The 18500-nt window shown below is 36.7% G+C and overlaps 2 protein-coding genes across 3 annotated transcripts; one reads left to right on the top strand and one right to left on the bottom strand.

The window, feature by feature from the left end:
* Positions 1-6713: 6713 nt before the first annotated feature.
* On the bottom strand, positions 6714-11348 carry LOC104101194 (phosphate transporter PHO1 homolog 9-like). Of its 2 annotated transcripts, none has more exons than XR_001970210.3 (13): positions 10600-11348; positions 9937-10240; positions 9787-9835; positions 9631-9702; positions 9413-9542; positions 8963-9083; positions 8585-8843; positions 8379-8483; positions 8250-8294; positions 7962-8111; positions 7596-7874; positions 7366-7516; positions 6714-7107 (listed from the first exon to the last, which is right to left on the bottom strand). XR_001970210.3 is itself a non-coding variant. In XM_009608635.4 (13 exons), the coding sequence occupies exons 1-13, from the start codon at positions 11075-11077 to the stop codon at positions 7014-7016; spliced, it is 2226 nt and encodes a 741-aa protein (XP_009606930.1). In that variant the 5' UTR covers positions 11078-11346; the 3' UTR covers positions 6714-7013. The 2 variants fall into 2 exon arrangements, 1 of the variants encoding a protein (XP_009606930.1); XM_009608635.4 differs by having other exon boundaries at positions 7366-7505; positions 10600-11346.
* A 5853-nt stretch (positions 11349-17201) lies between these two features.
* LOC138909943 (uncharacterized) lies at positions 17202-17862 on the top strand. The gene is made up of 2 exons (XM_070201159.1): positions 17202-17515; positions 17634-17862. The coding sequence occupies exons 1-2, from the start codon at positions 17202-17204 to the stop codon at positions 17860-17862; spliced, it is 543 nt and encodes a 180-aa protein (XP_070057260.1).
* The last annotated feature ends 638 nt before the right edge of the window (positions 17863-18500 follow it).

Genomic DNA, 18500 nt, shown 5'->3' with positions numbered 1-18500 from the left:
ATGAGTGACTAGATGCTCCAAGATGTGTATAATCAACATAGTCTTGAATGTTTTATTCTCGATCACTTTATTAGTACTTTGCTCGGATACTTCATCAGTGGATCAATTGGAAATTCAATTATATTCGATTAAAACTTACTATAACACATTTAAAAATAAAGTGTATAGTTCTATAAGATGTAATGTTATATTAATACTTAAGTTTTAGCAATAACAACATATGTATACTTATATAAATATAGCATATGTTAATATAGCATTAATTTAATGCTATATATATATATATATATATATATATATATATATATATATATATATATATATATATGCTATATTAATAAAACATGCTATATATGTAGGGATTGAACTGGTGACCTTGCGGGCAAATGTGCACTCATTGACCGGTGAGCCAAAGTGCTCACTTGAGCATGGGTTCACACATGCTTATTTAAGAAGGAGATGAGAAAAATATCGAGGGAGGAGAGTATGGGTTCATGATATAGATCCGGCCCCGGATGCAACGTTACCGTGAGTTGGTTTTTGACGACCATGAGATTAAATTGGACCCCATATAAACTAGATATCCAGAGGTGGATCGTCTATCGTCCTAGTCGCTGTTTGAGAAGCTTTGGAGGTGCAAGGTTGAACTTTTTGAGAAAAGTAGACCATGAGCAGTGAGCAACGGAGGACTGGTTTGATTGCTTGCCAATGAACATCCGTTGGACAGTGCATAAAGGCAAGCTTATTGACTGAGAATGCGCGCGATGTCGGAGTGAGTTATTAGAGTGCTCCAACAACTCGTTGATACTGTTCTGGATTTGCAAGAGGACTGACTACCCATGAATTTGGTTAACAAAAATTATTGTTCATACATGCCAATGAATGGCTCTTCGCGTGTCGTTTCATCGAGTCGCTTAATGACATAGGGATTCAAATGTACATATATAATCAGATACTTAAACATGGGTGGGTAGATATGAACGGTTGCCAATCAATTTCTTCCTTAATTTATGAGATGGACCCCACAAATCTCCCTCTTCAGTCTCATTAACCTGAAGGAGGTAGCACTATCTTCTAGTTTGAGTGCATGCCGACAAGTTCTTTGTATAGCTCGAATTTGTCTCTTAGTATTACCTTAGTCAACATATCAGCAGGATTTTCACTTGTGTGAATCTTTTTGACCTGTAAAGATTCGTTCTCCACCTGCTCACGAATCCAATAATATCTCACATCTATATGCTTTGTTCTTGCATGGTACATGGAGTTCTTGTTCAAGTCTATTGGACTTTGACTGTCACAATAGACGACATACTCCTTTTGATGCAATTCCAGCTCTTGAAGAAACCGCTTGAGCCATACCATCTCCTTGCCAGCCTCTATAGCGGCAATGTACTTTGCTTCAGTTGTTGAAAGTGCAACACACTTCTGCAATTTAGACTGCCATGATATAGCTCCCCCTAAAATATAAGCAAATATCCAGTAGTGGATTTTCTGTTATCAATGTCACCTGCCATATCAGCATCTGTATAACCCTTCAAGATTGGATAAGATCCTCCAAAGCACAAACAATCTCCCGTGGTACCTCTCAGGTACCTGAGTATCCACTTGACTGCTTCCTAATGTTCCTTTATAGGATTTTCAAGGATTCTGCTAACAACACTAACTGCATGAGCAATATCAAGTCAGGTGCATACCATTGCATACATCAAGCTTCCGACTGCTGAAGAGTAAGAAAATTTAGCCATGTTCCCTTTCTCCTCCACACTTGTAGGACACATCTTCTTGCTCAACTTTAGATGACTAGCAAGAGGTGTACTGACTGGCTTAACATTCTTCATGTTGAAGCATTCTAGTACACGTTCAATGTACTTCTCCTGAGACATCCACAACTTTCTACTTGTTCGCTCTCGAACTATCTTCATACCCAGAATTTGTTGTGCTAGGCCCAAGTCCTTCATATCAAATGACTTGGACAAATCTCCATTCAACTTTGCGATCATCCCCTTGTCTTTTCCTACAATTAACATGTCATGCACATACAACAACAATATAATAAAGTTATTTTCAGAAAATCTTTTGAAGTATACACATAGATCAGAATATATCTTTGTGTAAGTTTGACTTTTCATGAATGAGTCAAACTTCTTGTACCACTGCCTTGGTGCATGCTTCAACCCATAAAGACTCTTATTCAGTTTGCATACCATGTGTTTCCTTTTAGATACTTCAAATCCTTCTAGCTGCTCCATATAGATATCATCTTCCAAATCTCCGTGAAGAAATGCAGTTTTCACGTCCAACTGCTCCACTTCAAGATCTAGGCTAGCTGCTAAGCTCAAGATTGTTCGAATAGAAGTCATTTTGACAACAGGTGAGAAAATTTCATCAAAATCAATACCTTTATTCTGCTCGTAGCCTTTTACCACCAATCGAGCTTTGTATCTGACCAGCTTGCCTTTTCCATCTTTCTTGAGTTTAAAGACCACTTATATTTGAGTGGTCTTTTACCCTTTGGAAGTTCAACCAGCTTGTACGTGCCATTTTTCTGCAAAGATTCCATCTCCTCTTGCATGGTTTTCATCCACTGGTTCTTTTCTGGATGTGACATCACCTCCTTAAGACTTTCTGACTCTCCCTCATCACTGATGAGGACATACTCCGTGGAAGGATACCTGCATGACTCTACCCTTGGCCTTTCTGATCTCCTCAGAGGTTGAGGTTGTTCTTCTCCCTGAGTGGGGTGATCCACTTGCTCGACATCATCATCAAGTTTCTCCCCCTACTCAATAACCTTACCAGGTTGCTCCCCCTGCTCAATAACCTCGTCGGTCGTACTTTCTGCACTTGTGGGATTGTTAGAAGTAGAAGGAATAGTAACAAGGTTAGGAATAATACCATTCTTGGCCTTCTCTGGCATATCATCAGTAGTTCCAACTTCACTTTCTCGGAAGACTACATCTCTGATTCTGATGACCTTCTTCTTTACGGGATCCCACAATCTTTATCCGAATTCTTCTCCATATCTGATGAATATGCAAGGAACATATTTATCATCCAACTTTGTTCTCTGCTCCTTTGGTACATGTGCAAAAGATTTGCAACAGAACACCTTCACATGCGAGTAGGACACCTCCTTATTGATCGAAACTCTCTTTGGGATGTCAAACGCCAACGGAACTGATGGAATCCTATTGATCAGGTAACAGGCTGTCTGAACTGCTTCACCCTAGAATGACTTAGGCAGTTTAGCCATTCTGAGCATGCTTCTCACCTTCTCCACTATAGTGCAGTTCATCCTTTCGGTTACGTCATTGTGCTGTGGGGTTCCAGGAACTGTCTTTTCATGTATGATCCCATGACTCGAACAATACTCTTCAAATTCCCTTGAAATGTACTCACCTTCATTGTCACTTCGGAGACGCTTTAGCTTTTGGCTTGTCTCCCTTTCCACCATAGCATGAACCTTTTGGAAAACCTGAAACACCTGATCTTTGATTTTCAAAATATAAACCCACAATTTTCATGAAACATCATCAATAAAAGTAACAAAATATTTGTTACCGCCCATCGATTTAATTTCCATTGGATCACAAATATCAGAATATACCAAATCAAGTATATTCAATTTTCTTTCAGACGATGTCTGAAATGAGACTCTATGCTGCTTACCTAATAAACAGTAGTCACATGGTTTTACCGTTGTACCTTTGGCATAAGAAATGAGTGATTTCCTGGCAAGAATCTGTAATTCCTTCTCGCTCATATGACCCATTCTTTTGTGCCACAAATTTGCAGAAATTTCATCTTGTGTCGCGTTCCATTCACCTTGGCATATTTCTGCATTTGTCTTGTACAACGTGCCACGAGTAACTCCCTTTGCAATCACCAATGATACCTTGGTGAGTCTCCACTTTTGATTTGCAAACTAGTTCTCGTATACATCTCGGTCTAAAGTAATTCCCGAGATTAAGTTTATCCGCAAATCAGGTACATGTCGCACGTCCTTTAGAACCAATGTGCATCCGACATTTGTCTTGATACAAATGTCACCGATCCCCGCAATCTTTGAGTAACTTGTGTTACCCATTCTCACAAGGCTGAAATCACCTGCTACAAATCTGCAAAAAAGATATCTTACCGGTGTGGCATGGTAAGATGTTGTTGTATCAACCACCCATTCCGACTCTGGACCTGATAAGTGCATGCATTTCTCTTCCTCGTTTATACAGAGGACAATATTATCATTGTTTTTCACCATGGCGGCTGTGTTGTCGTCATTCTTCTGGCCACTAGTTTTACCTTTGCCCTTCCTTGGATTTGGGAAATCTCTTTTGAAGTGACCTGGTTGATCACAATTGTAGCAATTTCTAGCTCTTGATTTGGATCGGTTCTTAGACTTCCCACGAGCTCCGGATTTACCATAGTTGCTCGAACTCCTTTGATAACTCCTGCCTCTACCTTCTGTGATGAGAGCATGTCCTTGATTTTCAGGCTTCTTTCTCATCTTCTCATTGAGTAGAAGAGCCAATGTGACATCTTTCAACTCAATGGTAGTCTTACCGTGCAAGATGGTTGTTGCCAGATTATCGTACGAAGATGGCAACGAGTTCAACAGTAAGATGGCTTTATCTTCTTCCTCGATTTTCACTCCGAGATTGGCGAGCTGTGTGATTAGTCCGTTAAACATATTTAAATATGACAAAAAATTCGTACCTTCACCCATGTGTAGGACGTATAGCTGCTTCTTCAGGTACAATATATTTGTTAGCGTTTTGGACATGTATAGGCTTTCCAACCTTGTCCAAATGTCACGTGCGATTTCTTCATCAATGATGTTATTTACCATATCATCTGATAAGTGCAACCTGATTGCACTAGCAGCCCTTTCATCTAAGTCAGCCCAATCCTCAGCTTTCATGGTATCAGGCATTTTGGCATCAGCATCTAATACCTTGTATAATCCTTGTTGGATGAGCAGATCTCTCATCCTTCTTTGCCATGTTAAGAAACCGCTATCTCCGTTAAATTTTGCTACCTCGTACTTTACTCCGGACATTTTTATTTTTCACCGAGTATAGTACTACCGACATTGATTAGTATTTTTGTGAACGAGTAGAACATGTGCTCTGATACCAGTTGTTGGGAATAAACCCTCATAGAAATAATATTCACGGTACTAAAGGCGGAATAATAATGCAGCACCGAGATACGGTAATTAACAAGAATAAAAGAGTGACAACGACACCAAGATTTCTACGTGAAAAATCCTTTTGAATAAGGAAAAAATCACGGCCCCGAGACGAGCAACTAATATCACTATAGCAAGAAATTTTACACTTTGTAGGTCCGAGTAAAATACTCCAAAGACCACTACAACACTCAAAAGAAATAACCCTCTTTTGATATTCCCACTTCACGATAATATCGTTCACTCTCTATTTTCTTCTACACAGTCTATTTATCACAATGCCTAAGAAATACTCTCTGCAACTATTGTGTTGCTTCTCTTTCTGTGCGGTAAAATGAAAAAGTCGAAGCTCTCCTTTTATAGGAGAAATAGCCTACCTCTTCAACCAATCAGAATGAAGGATTGGTTGAAAATTTGCAATGCAAATTTTTTCTTTCTTCCACCTAAGAAGTTTGACATTTTCCTTCTGCAATCTACCTTATTTGACAATAAGAAAGAAAAGATGGCTGCCAATCAATTTCTTCCTTAATTTATGGGATGGACCCCACACAAACTACTTCTAAGCGTGGGCTGCCACACTAAGGAGCTGAAAGGGGGTTCACAGTCCCCTACATTAAAAAATTACACTGTGGTTGAAAGGGGGTTCATCCCCTTTGTTGAAAAATTATATTTTGTCCAATGTTATATATATATATATATATATATATATATATATATATATATATGTGTGTGTGTGTGTGTGTGTGTGTGTGTGTGTATGTGTGTTTGAATCCCCTCTAATAAAAATCCTGCCTCCGCAACTGCTCCTAAGGCTTATTCTACATAAGAGGGATTTCCTTCAATCGTATTACGAGCCAATGTCATGTGAAATTTTGAAAAGATGGGACCTCAAACATCCGTTTTTGTTATATATATATATATATATATATATATATATATATATATATATATATATATATATATATATGTATGTGTGTGTGTGTGTGTGTGTGTGTTTTGAATCCCCTCTAATAAAAATTCTGCCTCCGCAACTGCTCCTAAGGCTTATTCTACATAAGAGGGATTTCCTTCAATTGTATTACGAGCCAATGTCATGTGAAATTTTGAAAAGATGGGACCTCAAACATCCGTTTTTGTTATATATATATATATATATATATATATATATATATATGTGTGTGTGTGTGTGTGTGTGTGTTTTGAATCTCCTCTAATAAAAATTCTGCCTCCGCAACTGCTCCTAAGGCTTATTCTACATAAGAGGGATTTCCTTCAATCGTATTACGAGCCAATGTCATGTGAAATTTTAAAAAGATGGGACCTCAAACATCCGTTTTTGTTAAATATTTTGGGACTCTTTTGACCAAGAAACCTGGACGCAAGTGTCTGTATTCTTCAGCTATTGTTTTTGAGTGGTTATGGTAACTCCATGCATCAATCATGGGCCTAAAATAACGCTACGAATTTTCGTGAAAAGATTTTTGGTAGTAGCACGTCTTGGTAGTTTGTAGAGAGAGTCAACCAATTATCAAGCACCATTCCATTTCATATAAAGAATGTCCCTTGCGGATCTAAACCATTTTTTGGTACATTAAGTTCAGACACAATATAGAACGTAGAAATCTGAAGCAACAACGTAAAGACCGTTTTCAAGAGGCTGGAATCAACTTTCTTTTGGTCCTATATCTTCACTGCTAATTTCATGAAAAAAACTGTATTATAAACACCAATATTGACAAACGAATCAAAGAATTTGTACAAGAAAAAAAAAGAAAGAAAAGAAAACCCTGGATTCCTTTGACTTCTGCGTATCAGCTAAATATAGTTATAGACTCTTGTCCTCCTCGTAGTTAAAAGGCAATGGTACGGACTTGAAGGCACGATATTTCCCGACGTTATTCAAGTGCTCATTTTCCAACCTGAACAATAAAAGACAGCATAACTATCTTCTACGTGATGTCAAATAAATACACAAGTAGCTGGCTAACTCATCAAATTTCTGCTATAAAATAGATAAACTTTACATTTTAACCTGTTGTAGCATATAATTAACTGTCTTGTTTTTCAGGTTTCTAATTCCTCTTTTTATGGACGGTTAGATGACTTAATAGCTTAAAAATTCTTTTACAATATCATGGAATATGTTACTCAAATAGATAATGGTTTGGAGTTCCGACCTGAAAAAATTCCACATGCCTCGGCGAAGGATCTCTAGAGAGGCAACTACTGCAACCATTGCTTTCTTGTGCAGAAATGGTAGTTCTTGAAAATCAAGAACCAACTGCATCCATACTAGTCTCAGAATAATGTCAAGAACCTGCATTTAGTCTTCAAGAAAGTTAATTTACACTGGAAGAGAGTTGTGTAATACTCTATATATTTTTCAAACCTGCTTTCTGCAACTTACAATGGCAACAAAGTAGACAATCTTGTGTGGCACAAGCAGTTTGTCTCTCAACCAACGGTTTCTTGAATTCTTTTGCAATAAACCCCAATCTATAACAATGTCCCAGTAAGTATTTGCAACTGTAGTAATTCCTGAGGATGATGCCGCCATTACTCTCCAAAACGTTCCTCTCTTTTGAGCATAAAGTGTCCTCATCACAAGAGCAACAATGGTTGAGAAATATTTGAGGCTATTAAGCCCCTGCATTGAATCTTTCTCTTCAAATAAGCGGCGAAGGCACTGTACATATATTATACAAATTATCACCATGTTAAATAAGTTTGAAGATACCTATTTTCATTTTTTCTGGTGCAAAGTTTCTCACACCTGAATAAACCGAGACCAAAAGGGAATAATTGCGACGACTATGTATAAGATTTGATAAACACTGCTTTCTTGACATTTATTAGATCTTGTTCTGAAGTTGCCCCACACATAGTAGCAGACATAGAACTGCAAACTCCTAATTGCCTGAACCTGAAATGCAAGAGCACATTAAAGTTCTTTCCCATAAGTTTTGCAAAATTTGCACAGACTGAATTATCAATTTCTTGGATTCTCTTTTGGTATAATACAGAAGTTCCCCATTACAAAAGAAAAAGCTTAGTGTAAAACCTGGCTAGTAAGCTGATCTGCCAAGAAAAAATCTGGTAGATTAACCTGCAAAATTATGTGAAACATTTTAGTATCTACGTACTTTCTGCATTATTAATCTGCAATATCTCTTAAACAAATTGCTGGTACCTTGTAAAGGGGAGCACATAGACAGTGCCAACCACATCTTATAAGGAAGAAGCGACTTGAACGATATATGATGTTCAGAGGGCAAAAAGTTATTAGAAGCAGAATCTGAAAAAAAAAAGATTAGGGGTTTGTAATTTTTGAAACATTTTTGTATAGATCAGTTGTAAAATGAAAGTAGAAGAAGTACTGTTTTTTGCTAGACTTACAAACACCACGGCAAGTGGGATCAGCTCAATCACTGTCTCAAAACTTCTTGTATTTGGATCCATCTCCATATCTAGGTGGGACAATGCAGCAGCCAATGCAAGTACTGAAAGACCAGAAGCAAGGAAAAGAACTTGTCTGTAACCTAGTTCTGTTCCCTGCTTGAAGCCAAAAATGAAGGGATAATTGACTCTAAAATGCCTCCAGTAGTATATGTTCCCGGCGTACATGAGCATATGGAGGACAATGTATCCGAATAGGCTGCAAAAGATACAGCTCTATTACTCATATGTATTGCTTAAAACATGGTTTCGCTTGTAGACAGACAAGGGGCAATTAAGAATCAATATGACTTTGTAATAGACAGATGATTAGTTTACCTGTAGAGTGGAAATATATTTTCCATATACTGCCCACGACCCTCATGCTGTAGAAGGTTTCCGAAATGTATGGATACAGCAATAGCTGCCACTAATGCTATTGAGCCGCCAGAGAACAAACCTGTTGGTGAAACGTATTTCAGTTGCTAAAAAGTAAAAACTATGGTTATGATGCAGTTTACCAAATTTTTCTAAGCACTTATCTCGGATGAAGATAATACATCACTGGTAACCTCTGATAGAGGCGAATCAAGGATCCAGAGTTAGTTGATTCAAATGAGTATGATCTTTATTATATGTGTACATTTAAAATTTTGTTTTGCATATGTATTACTCATAGTTCGAGCTGAATGCAATAGGTTCGGTTGAACCGGAAGAATCCGCCCTAAATCAGCATTTGACCTCTGATTACACAGGAAGAAGTTGATGCTACTAATGATGCATACTTACCCAGGAAAAATGTTACTCTATGCGTTTCTCTTTTAGCTTGTGGTCTTAAAGATTTCATTCCTTTCCTTCGATTTCCATTGACAAAATGCTTTATGAATGTGGCCTCCACTCTTTCTATGAGCTTAGCAACCTAAAAAAGGCATAGATCGATGAGAAGTTCAAACTATAATAATGCTGAGAGGAAAGCAGTTTTTGAAACTAAAGGAAAATGTATATACCTCATCAGAGCTACCAAGATAAGATTTATTAACCATCTCTAAGTATGATTTAGAAGCTTTCCTTGAGGTGATCTGTAATCAATAAAATTGCAAGGTGAAAAGGCAAAACTTAAATACTTTCCATTGGCATATATAGTGATCACTTCAGTGTAGTACCTTGTCATACTTCTTCATGATCTTGGAAAATGCCAACACATTTAAGAGACTGGCACAATTAAGTAGCAAAATTAAGTGCGAGTTTTAGTTAAAGATAAAAACAACTAGTATAAGTAAGTCCTCATTTGGAAGAAAAAATGCAAGCACTACCAGAAGTTTTTCAGAAGTCGAAGCTTTTGATAGAACTCAACAAAAGCCTTTCTCATTTGTTCTTCAGCTTTTCTGAGCTCCTCTTTGCTGAATGATAAGTTGGATTTTGAAGTATGGATGATATTTTTTAAAGTTGAGACAGGTGTTTCGGGTTCAACATTGATTTTTATATGGTCCAAAATCTCTAGTGGAGCAGGCCTAAATTCCATATGTTTTGTATTTGCTGTATCTCTTTTCCCTCTTGTTGCTTCTTCTTCTTCACTTGTCATCTCTGCTTCTTGTATTGCCTCCATTTCTGACCTACCTATATTGGGGTTAAACAAGAATTCAAACAAATTAAAGGGCAATCATGGGATGGAGAAATTAAGGGAAAAGCTCCAAATTTATTATGTAAATTTTCTAGTTTTAGTACTTTGGGGTCTCATTCATACTTTTTCCATTAGCAAATTGTCCTGTATTTTCCATTAACTTTAATGGAGCTCGAAGTGCTCTACTTTTGATTATGGTTTAAAATTACTCCGAGTCAAGGGTAAATACACAATGATTTGCTAACAACAAGGGAACGGAGGATAGAATTAAAATATTTCGTATAATAAGAGGGGTAGTAGACCATTTTCCCAAAAGAATGGAACATTGATAGAATAGCCAAAGTATTGGACATACCTGGATTTCCCAAATGGGAATTTTTGATTCTTATAGAAGGCTTATCAACCTTGATTCTTAGAGCAATAAGTGCATCCATTTGTTTACTCAACTCATCAGCCTCAGCCTTCACTTCCTCTACTTTTTTCTGGTAAAAAGTTATCACCTTGTTGAATTCATCATCAAGTCTTTTAAAGAAAACCATCTCATTTTCTCCACCTTTTTCAGATGACATAAGAAACATAGTTTGATAGTGGCCTTCTGAACTCACTAATATGGCTTCATCTTCATTGTTTTGAGAAACTTTGAAACTAGTTTGTAATCCACTAAAGGCTCTGTACATAGATAGCCTTCTCTTTAAGGAGCCTTCAACTTCAGGTGAAGCGGCAATATTGAAATTCAAGATGTCTTTTAAAACACTCTTGAGATAATTGTAATCCACATAGGCTTCTTGCCATTCTTGGACAATTTGGGATGCAAATTCTTTCCCAAATTTCATCTTTCTCTGATTATCTTCTGGACTTCCTTTGTTTTACCAAATCCAAAATGAAAAGGGTGGTCTTTATATAAGAATGTGGAGTTTGGCTGTCTAGCCGTGATAGGAGAAAGGGTCAGCAATCAAGCTGTTAGTTTCCAAGAATGTCCAAGAAAAATGAATGACTAGTCCTCGTAAAATCAATGTGTTCCTCCTTTTCTCTTTAGAATTTTTCTTGCCAACCCAGTATGAGTATGAGTATGAGTATGAGTATATCACCGTGTCTCATTAAATATTTCTTTTGATGATTTAAATATTGAGCACCTTCATTAAATACTCATCAACCCCCAAAAGAGTGTAGTTTTAAAATTGTTAATCATCGTGGAGTTAAGTGGAAACACGAATGATGACAAAAAAACGTCCAGACTGTAGAAAACAAAAGGATACCAGCTGGAAAAGATTGTATTACAGTAAGATATTGATAAGCAAAATGCATCATCAAATATATCAATAGTTGCAAATGGTTGTGCTCCATTTGTGATGGTATAAAAAGGTGCGGAGGGATACATTTAACATAAGGTCAGAATACTTATAATAATATTCTATAATTTTTTTTAACTTTTCGTTTGATTTAGACTGGAGTTTGCCCTGATTTTCTAATTGCTTTCTTTGGGGGAGTAAGTTTTCTTAGCGGAAATGGTCTTCTTCCATATTCTTTTTTTTTTTTTTGGAGAAAATGTTTTGCATTTTTATAAATTGAAATCACTTCTTCTCATACAACAATACAATAGAGTTGGAGAGTCATCTTTTTTCATTCAATATTTCTGTTTTCTCTTTTATATAGGAGTAGCAGATTATTCATTTTCTCCCATATAACGTAGACAGATTGATCAAATTACAATATAATATTATTTTATGATATATTTATCTGTTGTCGTCATAATAAATAGTAAGAGATATATTTAATGTATTCAATTAAAGTTTTAGACTTTTATTCTCTAGCAGTCCTTTCAAAAATACGTGCTTCTTGATCCTGATTTTTCCATTCAAATTTTGTCCTTTTTTCAACAAAATAAAAAATAAAAAAATCGTTGACAATGTCCCAATTGGAGGCAAGGACACTGGTCAACTTTGCTCTTAAATGATGTATTTGTTGTACGATCATCATCCTTGCAAATTTCTTTGCATCTTTAAACTGAGACATTATTTTGTTTAATTTCGTTCGTGGATTTCTTTTCTTTCTTTCAGCTTTTCTTTTTCTTTGCCTTTTGGATATTGTCAAAGAAACGATAAGAAATTCCATGGTAGTGGTATATTTCAATTTTCGAATACGAAAATGATTTCATGAAATAAGGAAAACATTTGCATTGAAATAAACACAATAAAAGAAAAGAAGAATATTGCAAAGAAAAAAGAGAGAATTCTATTTATTTTTGAGAGATGAATTATAATGGGGGAAAGTGTATTAGCAACAAAGTAACAAACTCTAAAAACTCTCAAAAAGATAAATATTCACCTTAAATATAATACTATTTGTAACACTCACCCTTGAATGTATATTTAACAGATAATTTGTCTCGTTAAAATTTAACTAAAATAAAATCCAGTGGGAAAAAAATTCTACTAAAGAAAAAAGAGTACACATGTTTAACAATACGCCTTTTTGTTGTCTCGTTAAAAACCTTGTAAGGAAAATCCAGTGGGACAAAACCTTCTAAGGAAAAAGGAGTACAACTCGTATTAATTCCCCCTAATGAGAGCATCAATTCACATCTTTGAGCCTTCGCATCCCAATCTTGTATACTAGCTTCTTGAAGGTTGACGTCGGTAGAGATTTGGTGAACAAATCAGTCATATTATCACTTGAACGAATCTGTTGCACATTGATATAACCATTCTTTTGAAGATCATGTTTGAAAAATAACTTTGGTGAAATGTGTGAGCACATAATTTTTTACCATACTTGTGATTTTTCAACACTTTTTAGTATGTAAATAATTTTAAGTTTAATCTACATATTTTAACCTTTATTTCATTTTTAGTAGGTTTTATTTAAGAAAATTAAAAATCACAAAAATTATATGTTCTTGATTTTAAAATATTTAGCTAGTATTTTTATTTTACACTCTTAAAAGAAAAAAAAATTATTATTAATTAAAGCAAGAATCAATGAGTCATTTCCATGTGGCAAGATTCTTCCTTATCTTTTGTAACAAACTCACATGCTCTCCCTAACAAATTCACATGCCCATACACTCTTTTTACTTGGCCACCAATTAATCCCTAACACCTAATTTTGAGAGGCCCGGAAGGACAGAGACGAAAGATAGAGGGGAGGCTGCACTTTCCTTCTTCAATTTTCTTTTCCCATTGCACTATTCCAAAAAAATAATCTTCTTCCCCACAAGCACGAACGAATCACCATGGCTTGAACCGAAAAAGTTTTAAGTCATTTTTCTCTTAAAAGTTAAAACCATCTCCCTTTTATTTTTCAAGAGCAAAAACCTTCATCATCGTCCCTATTTTCTCCACCTTTACACCACCATGAAACATCCATAAACACCCATCTCCTCAACCATTCACAATCACATAAATCTTGAGCCCAAAAACAAGATCAAACCCCTTTCAATTTCAAGCAATGTGCAGTTGTTGAGTTTTCGGTCGGCGACGGTATCACGTTTTGAGTTCCGGTCTAGTGGTTCAAGTTCCGTGTTAATTGCTGTTCACCCTGCTTTTTTTCTCGATTTTGCTTAAGGATCCAGTACAATTTTCAAGTATTTAAGGAAATCCGATGACTCATTTTGAGAATCCGAAGGGGATTTGATTGAGTCCAGTTTGTCGTTGTTTTCGCTCACCGTTCGAGTTCTGCTGCTTTTGCTCAGAGGTTTTTGTTGAATATTTTGTTTGAGGCTTATTCACTGCTCGATTTTGTTCGACTTAGTTGCTGTAATTGCTGAGGTTCATTAACTAAAAGACTATCTCAGGTTCATTCCTCCCACTCTCATTTTATTCTATTGCCTTGTTTATTAATACATGCTTTCAGTTGTGAAATTCATGTCAATAAATATGAGATCTTACTGTTTGTTGAGTTTTCTTCTTAATGGATTGATTTCTTGATTAGTTAGAAAATTGCTCTCATGTGCTTGTGTTATTCTATCTTAAGAAGTACATGTAAATGTTAGTTTAAAGTTTGTTACATAATTTGCTGGGTTGATTTAATTGGATTTAAGAAAGAAAAATTGAGCCAGGGAGTTGGATTGTATTACTGTAGAGGTATCCATGTAATAAACTCCAGATTTAGATTAGAATATTCTTATTTTCTTTCTTAGTTGATTATTTGATTGGTCTACTGTGATGATGAGGAAGATGGGGTTTGTACTTTCGTTGTCCATTTAAAGTTAGTTTTAATTTGTTTTGGGTATAATAAGTGTAACTAAGGCAGAGCATGAATCTTCTACTATTAAATAATAGCCTGTGCACTTTTATCCTTAAATAAGTTACAGAGTTTTTAGCTTCCACGCTTGATTCCAAACGTAGGAAGATAATAATCTTACTGAACATCGTAGTTTGCTTTAAGCGCGATTAATAATGAATCATCGTGGTCATGGGTATGGTTCCCGTGGCATGGTCACGATACATAAATTCCAATTCGGGAGTGCATTTCATGTGACCCGACCATAACTTCGAATAATAATAAAAATTAACATGTTGTAAATCGCGGGTGCGTTTCACGTGACGCGATTCACAATGTGTACAAAAATAATAATGCGCGACATCGCGACTTATTTAAATAATCTCCATAAATATTAAAAAACGGTTAAAAGGAATAAAAAGCACAATAGATTTTAAATATGTAATAAATCAGACAATTAGGCTAAGTATTGATTGTTAAGCGACCGTGCTAAAACCACGAAATTCGGGAGTGCTTCACACCTTCTCCCGGGTTAACAGAATTCCTTACCCGGTCTTCTGTGTTCGCGGACCATAAATAGAGTTAAATTTCCTCGATTTGGGATTTAAAATAAACCGGTGACTTGGGACACCATAAATTATCCCAAGTGGCGACTCTGATTTAATAAATAATCCCATTTCGAATATTGTCACTTTAATTGGAAAAACTCCCTAATCCCATCGCCTCATCGGGAAAAAGGAGGTGTGACAGCTCTGGCGACTCTGCTGGGGATCGAACCCAGAATCTCTGGTTTCGTAGTTCAGAATTCGAGCTTAGATGACTGTTATACTTGGCTTTTACTTATTATCTGATTTTTTATGTGTTTGAGCCTAATGTGCTAAATGCCTCTTTTTACCGCTTTGATATTGTTTGGACTGTATATAAACTGTCACGAAAACCCTTCTTCTCTCTGAGTCTTCTAAATCTTCTAGGAAGTGCACGCTGGCGTGACTTCTTTTCTGTTAATGTCATATCCAAATTTAGAACGAGGATCGGATCAGTTACAAAGCCGGATGGCCTTTTGGTTACCGGTACGTTGCCCCCCCCCCCGGCTCGAGTTGTCCGCTCGGGTGAGCCAGGTCTAGAACAACACACTTCAGGATTCAAACTTAGAATAACATAGCCTCATGCTGGATCCCTAGTAGGAACGTTTGTTTGCATCACGTGCATTTGACCTTAGGGACTCAACACAGGGGTTGGGTCCGTCTAGGACAGGTGTATCCAAAAATTAAAAGACCATCCTGATGCATTTTACGTGCTACTTGTGTTTTCATTTGCTTCAGCTTGTATGTTGACCGGCTTCTAGAATAGGGAAAGAAAATCAAAAAAAAAAAAGTGAGGTAGGTATTTGAAACATTTCGAAACTCTGCAGAAATTTTGAAAAAAAAGAGAGAAAATAAGCCAATACTTTCAAAAGTCATTGTTTCCCTTGTTCCGTCAAAACTGGCAGAACTACGCGGGTCTGATTCTCACCGGATATGAGATACGTAGGCAAACCTCATCGGTTCCGGCCCACAATTTTCAAAAATAAATCGAAAAATATTTTTCTTTACTTCCTTCTTTAGAAAGTCATTCTTTTAGGCTCCAATTTTTTTTAAAAAAAATACAAAAACATTTTCTTTTTAATTTCTTCTTAAAATCCAAAAATATTTTCATTCTTCTTTCGAAAATTGAAAAGAAAATTCAAGATTCAAAAATATTTTCTTTTTTTTTTCTTTAGAAGTATTTCTTTCATAAATTCAAAATAAAAGTCCATAAATTTAAAAATATTTCCTTTCTTTTTTTTTAGAAGTTTTTCTTTCGAAATTCCGAAAAAAATCAAAATTCAAAAAAAATATTTTCTTTCTTCTTTAGAAGTCTTTCTTTTCAAAAATTTAAAAAACAAAAACAAATCGAAATCCAAAAATATTTTCTTTCTTCTTTATAAGTCTTTCTTTCGGAAATTAGAAAAAAAAAATAGTTAGTTTATTTCCTTTATTCTTGATCTTCCCGAACTACGCACGATCTGATTCATGTTCCCACATGATACGTAGGCAACCCACATCAGGTTCGATCGACCAAAAAAAAATATGAAAAAATAAAATAAAAATGATGATGATAATAAGGACCGATTGAGTCCATTCTAACGTGTCTCTTGTTTTGAATCATAGAAAAAGTTTGAGGTGGTCGGTTTGTGGTAAGTTGGCAACACAATATCCAAGGGAAAAATGCCATTGACAACTGGCATCGAAGCTGTTACAAGTGCTCAAGAGACTCAGGGTCAGAGGGTTCTACAGGAGTCTACTGTGGTTGAGGAAAATAGAGTACTGAAGCAGTAAATGACTGAAATGTGTCAAGCATGGGCCAATGGCCAAGGACCGCCTTTTTCTATTCATGGTTTCCCAGAGTTCACATCCATTTCGACTACTACCATTCCGGTCTCATTGCCCGATCAATTCTATCCACCTGGGTTCAGTCTTTATCCCAACTGCACGACTACAACTGGAACTTCTGTTGCGCACTCCCAAAGTGTGCCATTGATAACCAATCAGACAATCACTGCTGTTATGCCCGTTTTCACTATCCCACAACCGACGGTGGTGCAAAAGAAAACTCACGAGTCACAAATTTGCTACCCAGCAAGAACAATACCATCCTCCTGAGTACCACTCATACCTATTTGATCTTCCTGCAAAAATTGAGAAGCCTGCCCAAAAGATGGCACAAGAAGAAATGACCCAAAGAATAAAAAGCTTAGAACAACAGTTGAAAAATATGCAAGGGTTGGTAGGTCAGAAGAGTATTGCCTTCAAGGATCTATGTATGTTCCCCAATGTTCGTTTGCCACTTGGTTTCAAGATCCCAAAATTTGAAAAGTATGATGGGCACGGCGACCCCATAGCTCACTTGAAAAGGTATTGCAATCAGCTAAGAGGTGTTGGAAGAAATGAAGAATTACTAATGGCTTATTTTGGGGAAAGCCTGACAGGGGTAGCCTCTGAATGGTTTATGGATCAAGAAACCTCTCACTGGCATGTCTGGGATGACATAGCCCAGGCCTTTGTCAAACAGTTCCAATACAACATCGATATCGCCCCAGACCGCAATTCCCTTTCAAACCTAAAAAAAGAAACCAACTGAAAGTTTCAGGGAATATGCCATTAAATGGAGAGAGCAAGCGGCTAGAGTTAAGCCACCCATGGATGACCACGAGTTAATCACTGTCTTCCTTCAGGTTCAAGAGCCAGATTATTTTCAAAACATGATGTCCGCAGTGGGCAAATCCTTCTCGAAAGCAATTAAAATTGGGGAAATGGTTGAGAATGGCCTTAAGACAGGCAAAATTATAAGTCAAGCAGTTCTCAAAGCTGCAACTTAGGCTGTCCAGATTGAGAAGGATGAAGAATCCATGATGACAATAAGGTCGAGAAGAGGTCCTAGGAGAACATCTCGAAGGTATAAGCAGCTTCATCAGGTTTCCGATGATTCCCCTGAGCACTACTATCCACCTCAGAACCCACAATACTCTATTGCTCCACTTCAATATGTTTTCCAACCACCAAGACACCCCAGAAGGCGAGCACCAGCACCACAAAATCTCTACCAACCTCCACAAAATTTTCAAGTGCCCTATAACCCACAACGGAGCCAGGGGTATAGAGGGGAACAAAGGTTGAAAGATAATTTTACACCAATAGGAGAGTCCTATGCAAGTGTGTTTGAGAAATTAAAGCATTATGACATGATTGCACCTATTCCTCCAAATTATGTGGACCCACGTGCAAGAAACTTTGACCTTTCTGAAAGGTGTGAATACCATTCCAATGCCCAGGAGCACAATGTTGAAAGTTGTCGGGATTTGAAAAGAGAAATAGAAAGGATGATCCAGGAAAAACTGATAGTGATCCAAGATAATGACCAGAATATCACGCAGAATCCTTTATATGCACGTGATGATGCACACTTTGTGGGGATGATGTGTGGTGACATGGAGTATGAGAATCCTCTCGGGAACTT

Source organism: Nicotiana tomentosiformis, chromosome 4 (assembly GCF_000390325.3).
Source record: "Nicotiana tomentosiformis chromosome 4, ASM39032v3, whole genome shotgun sequence".
Lineage (NCBI taxonomy): Eukaryota > Viridiplantae > Streptophyta > Magnoliopsida > Solanales > Solanaceae > Nicotiana > Nicotiana tomentosiformis.
The sequence above is the reverse complement of the archived record's forward strand: the minus strand, read 5'-3'. Positions and strand labels throughout refer to the sequence as shown.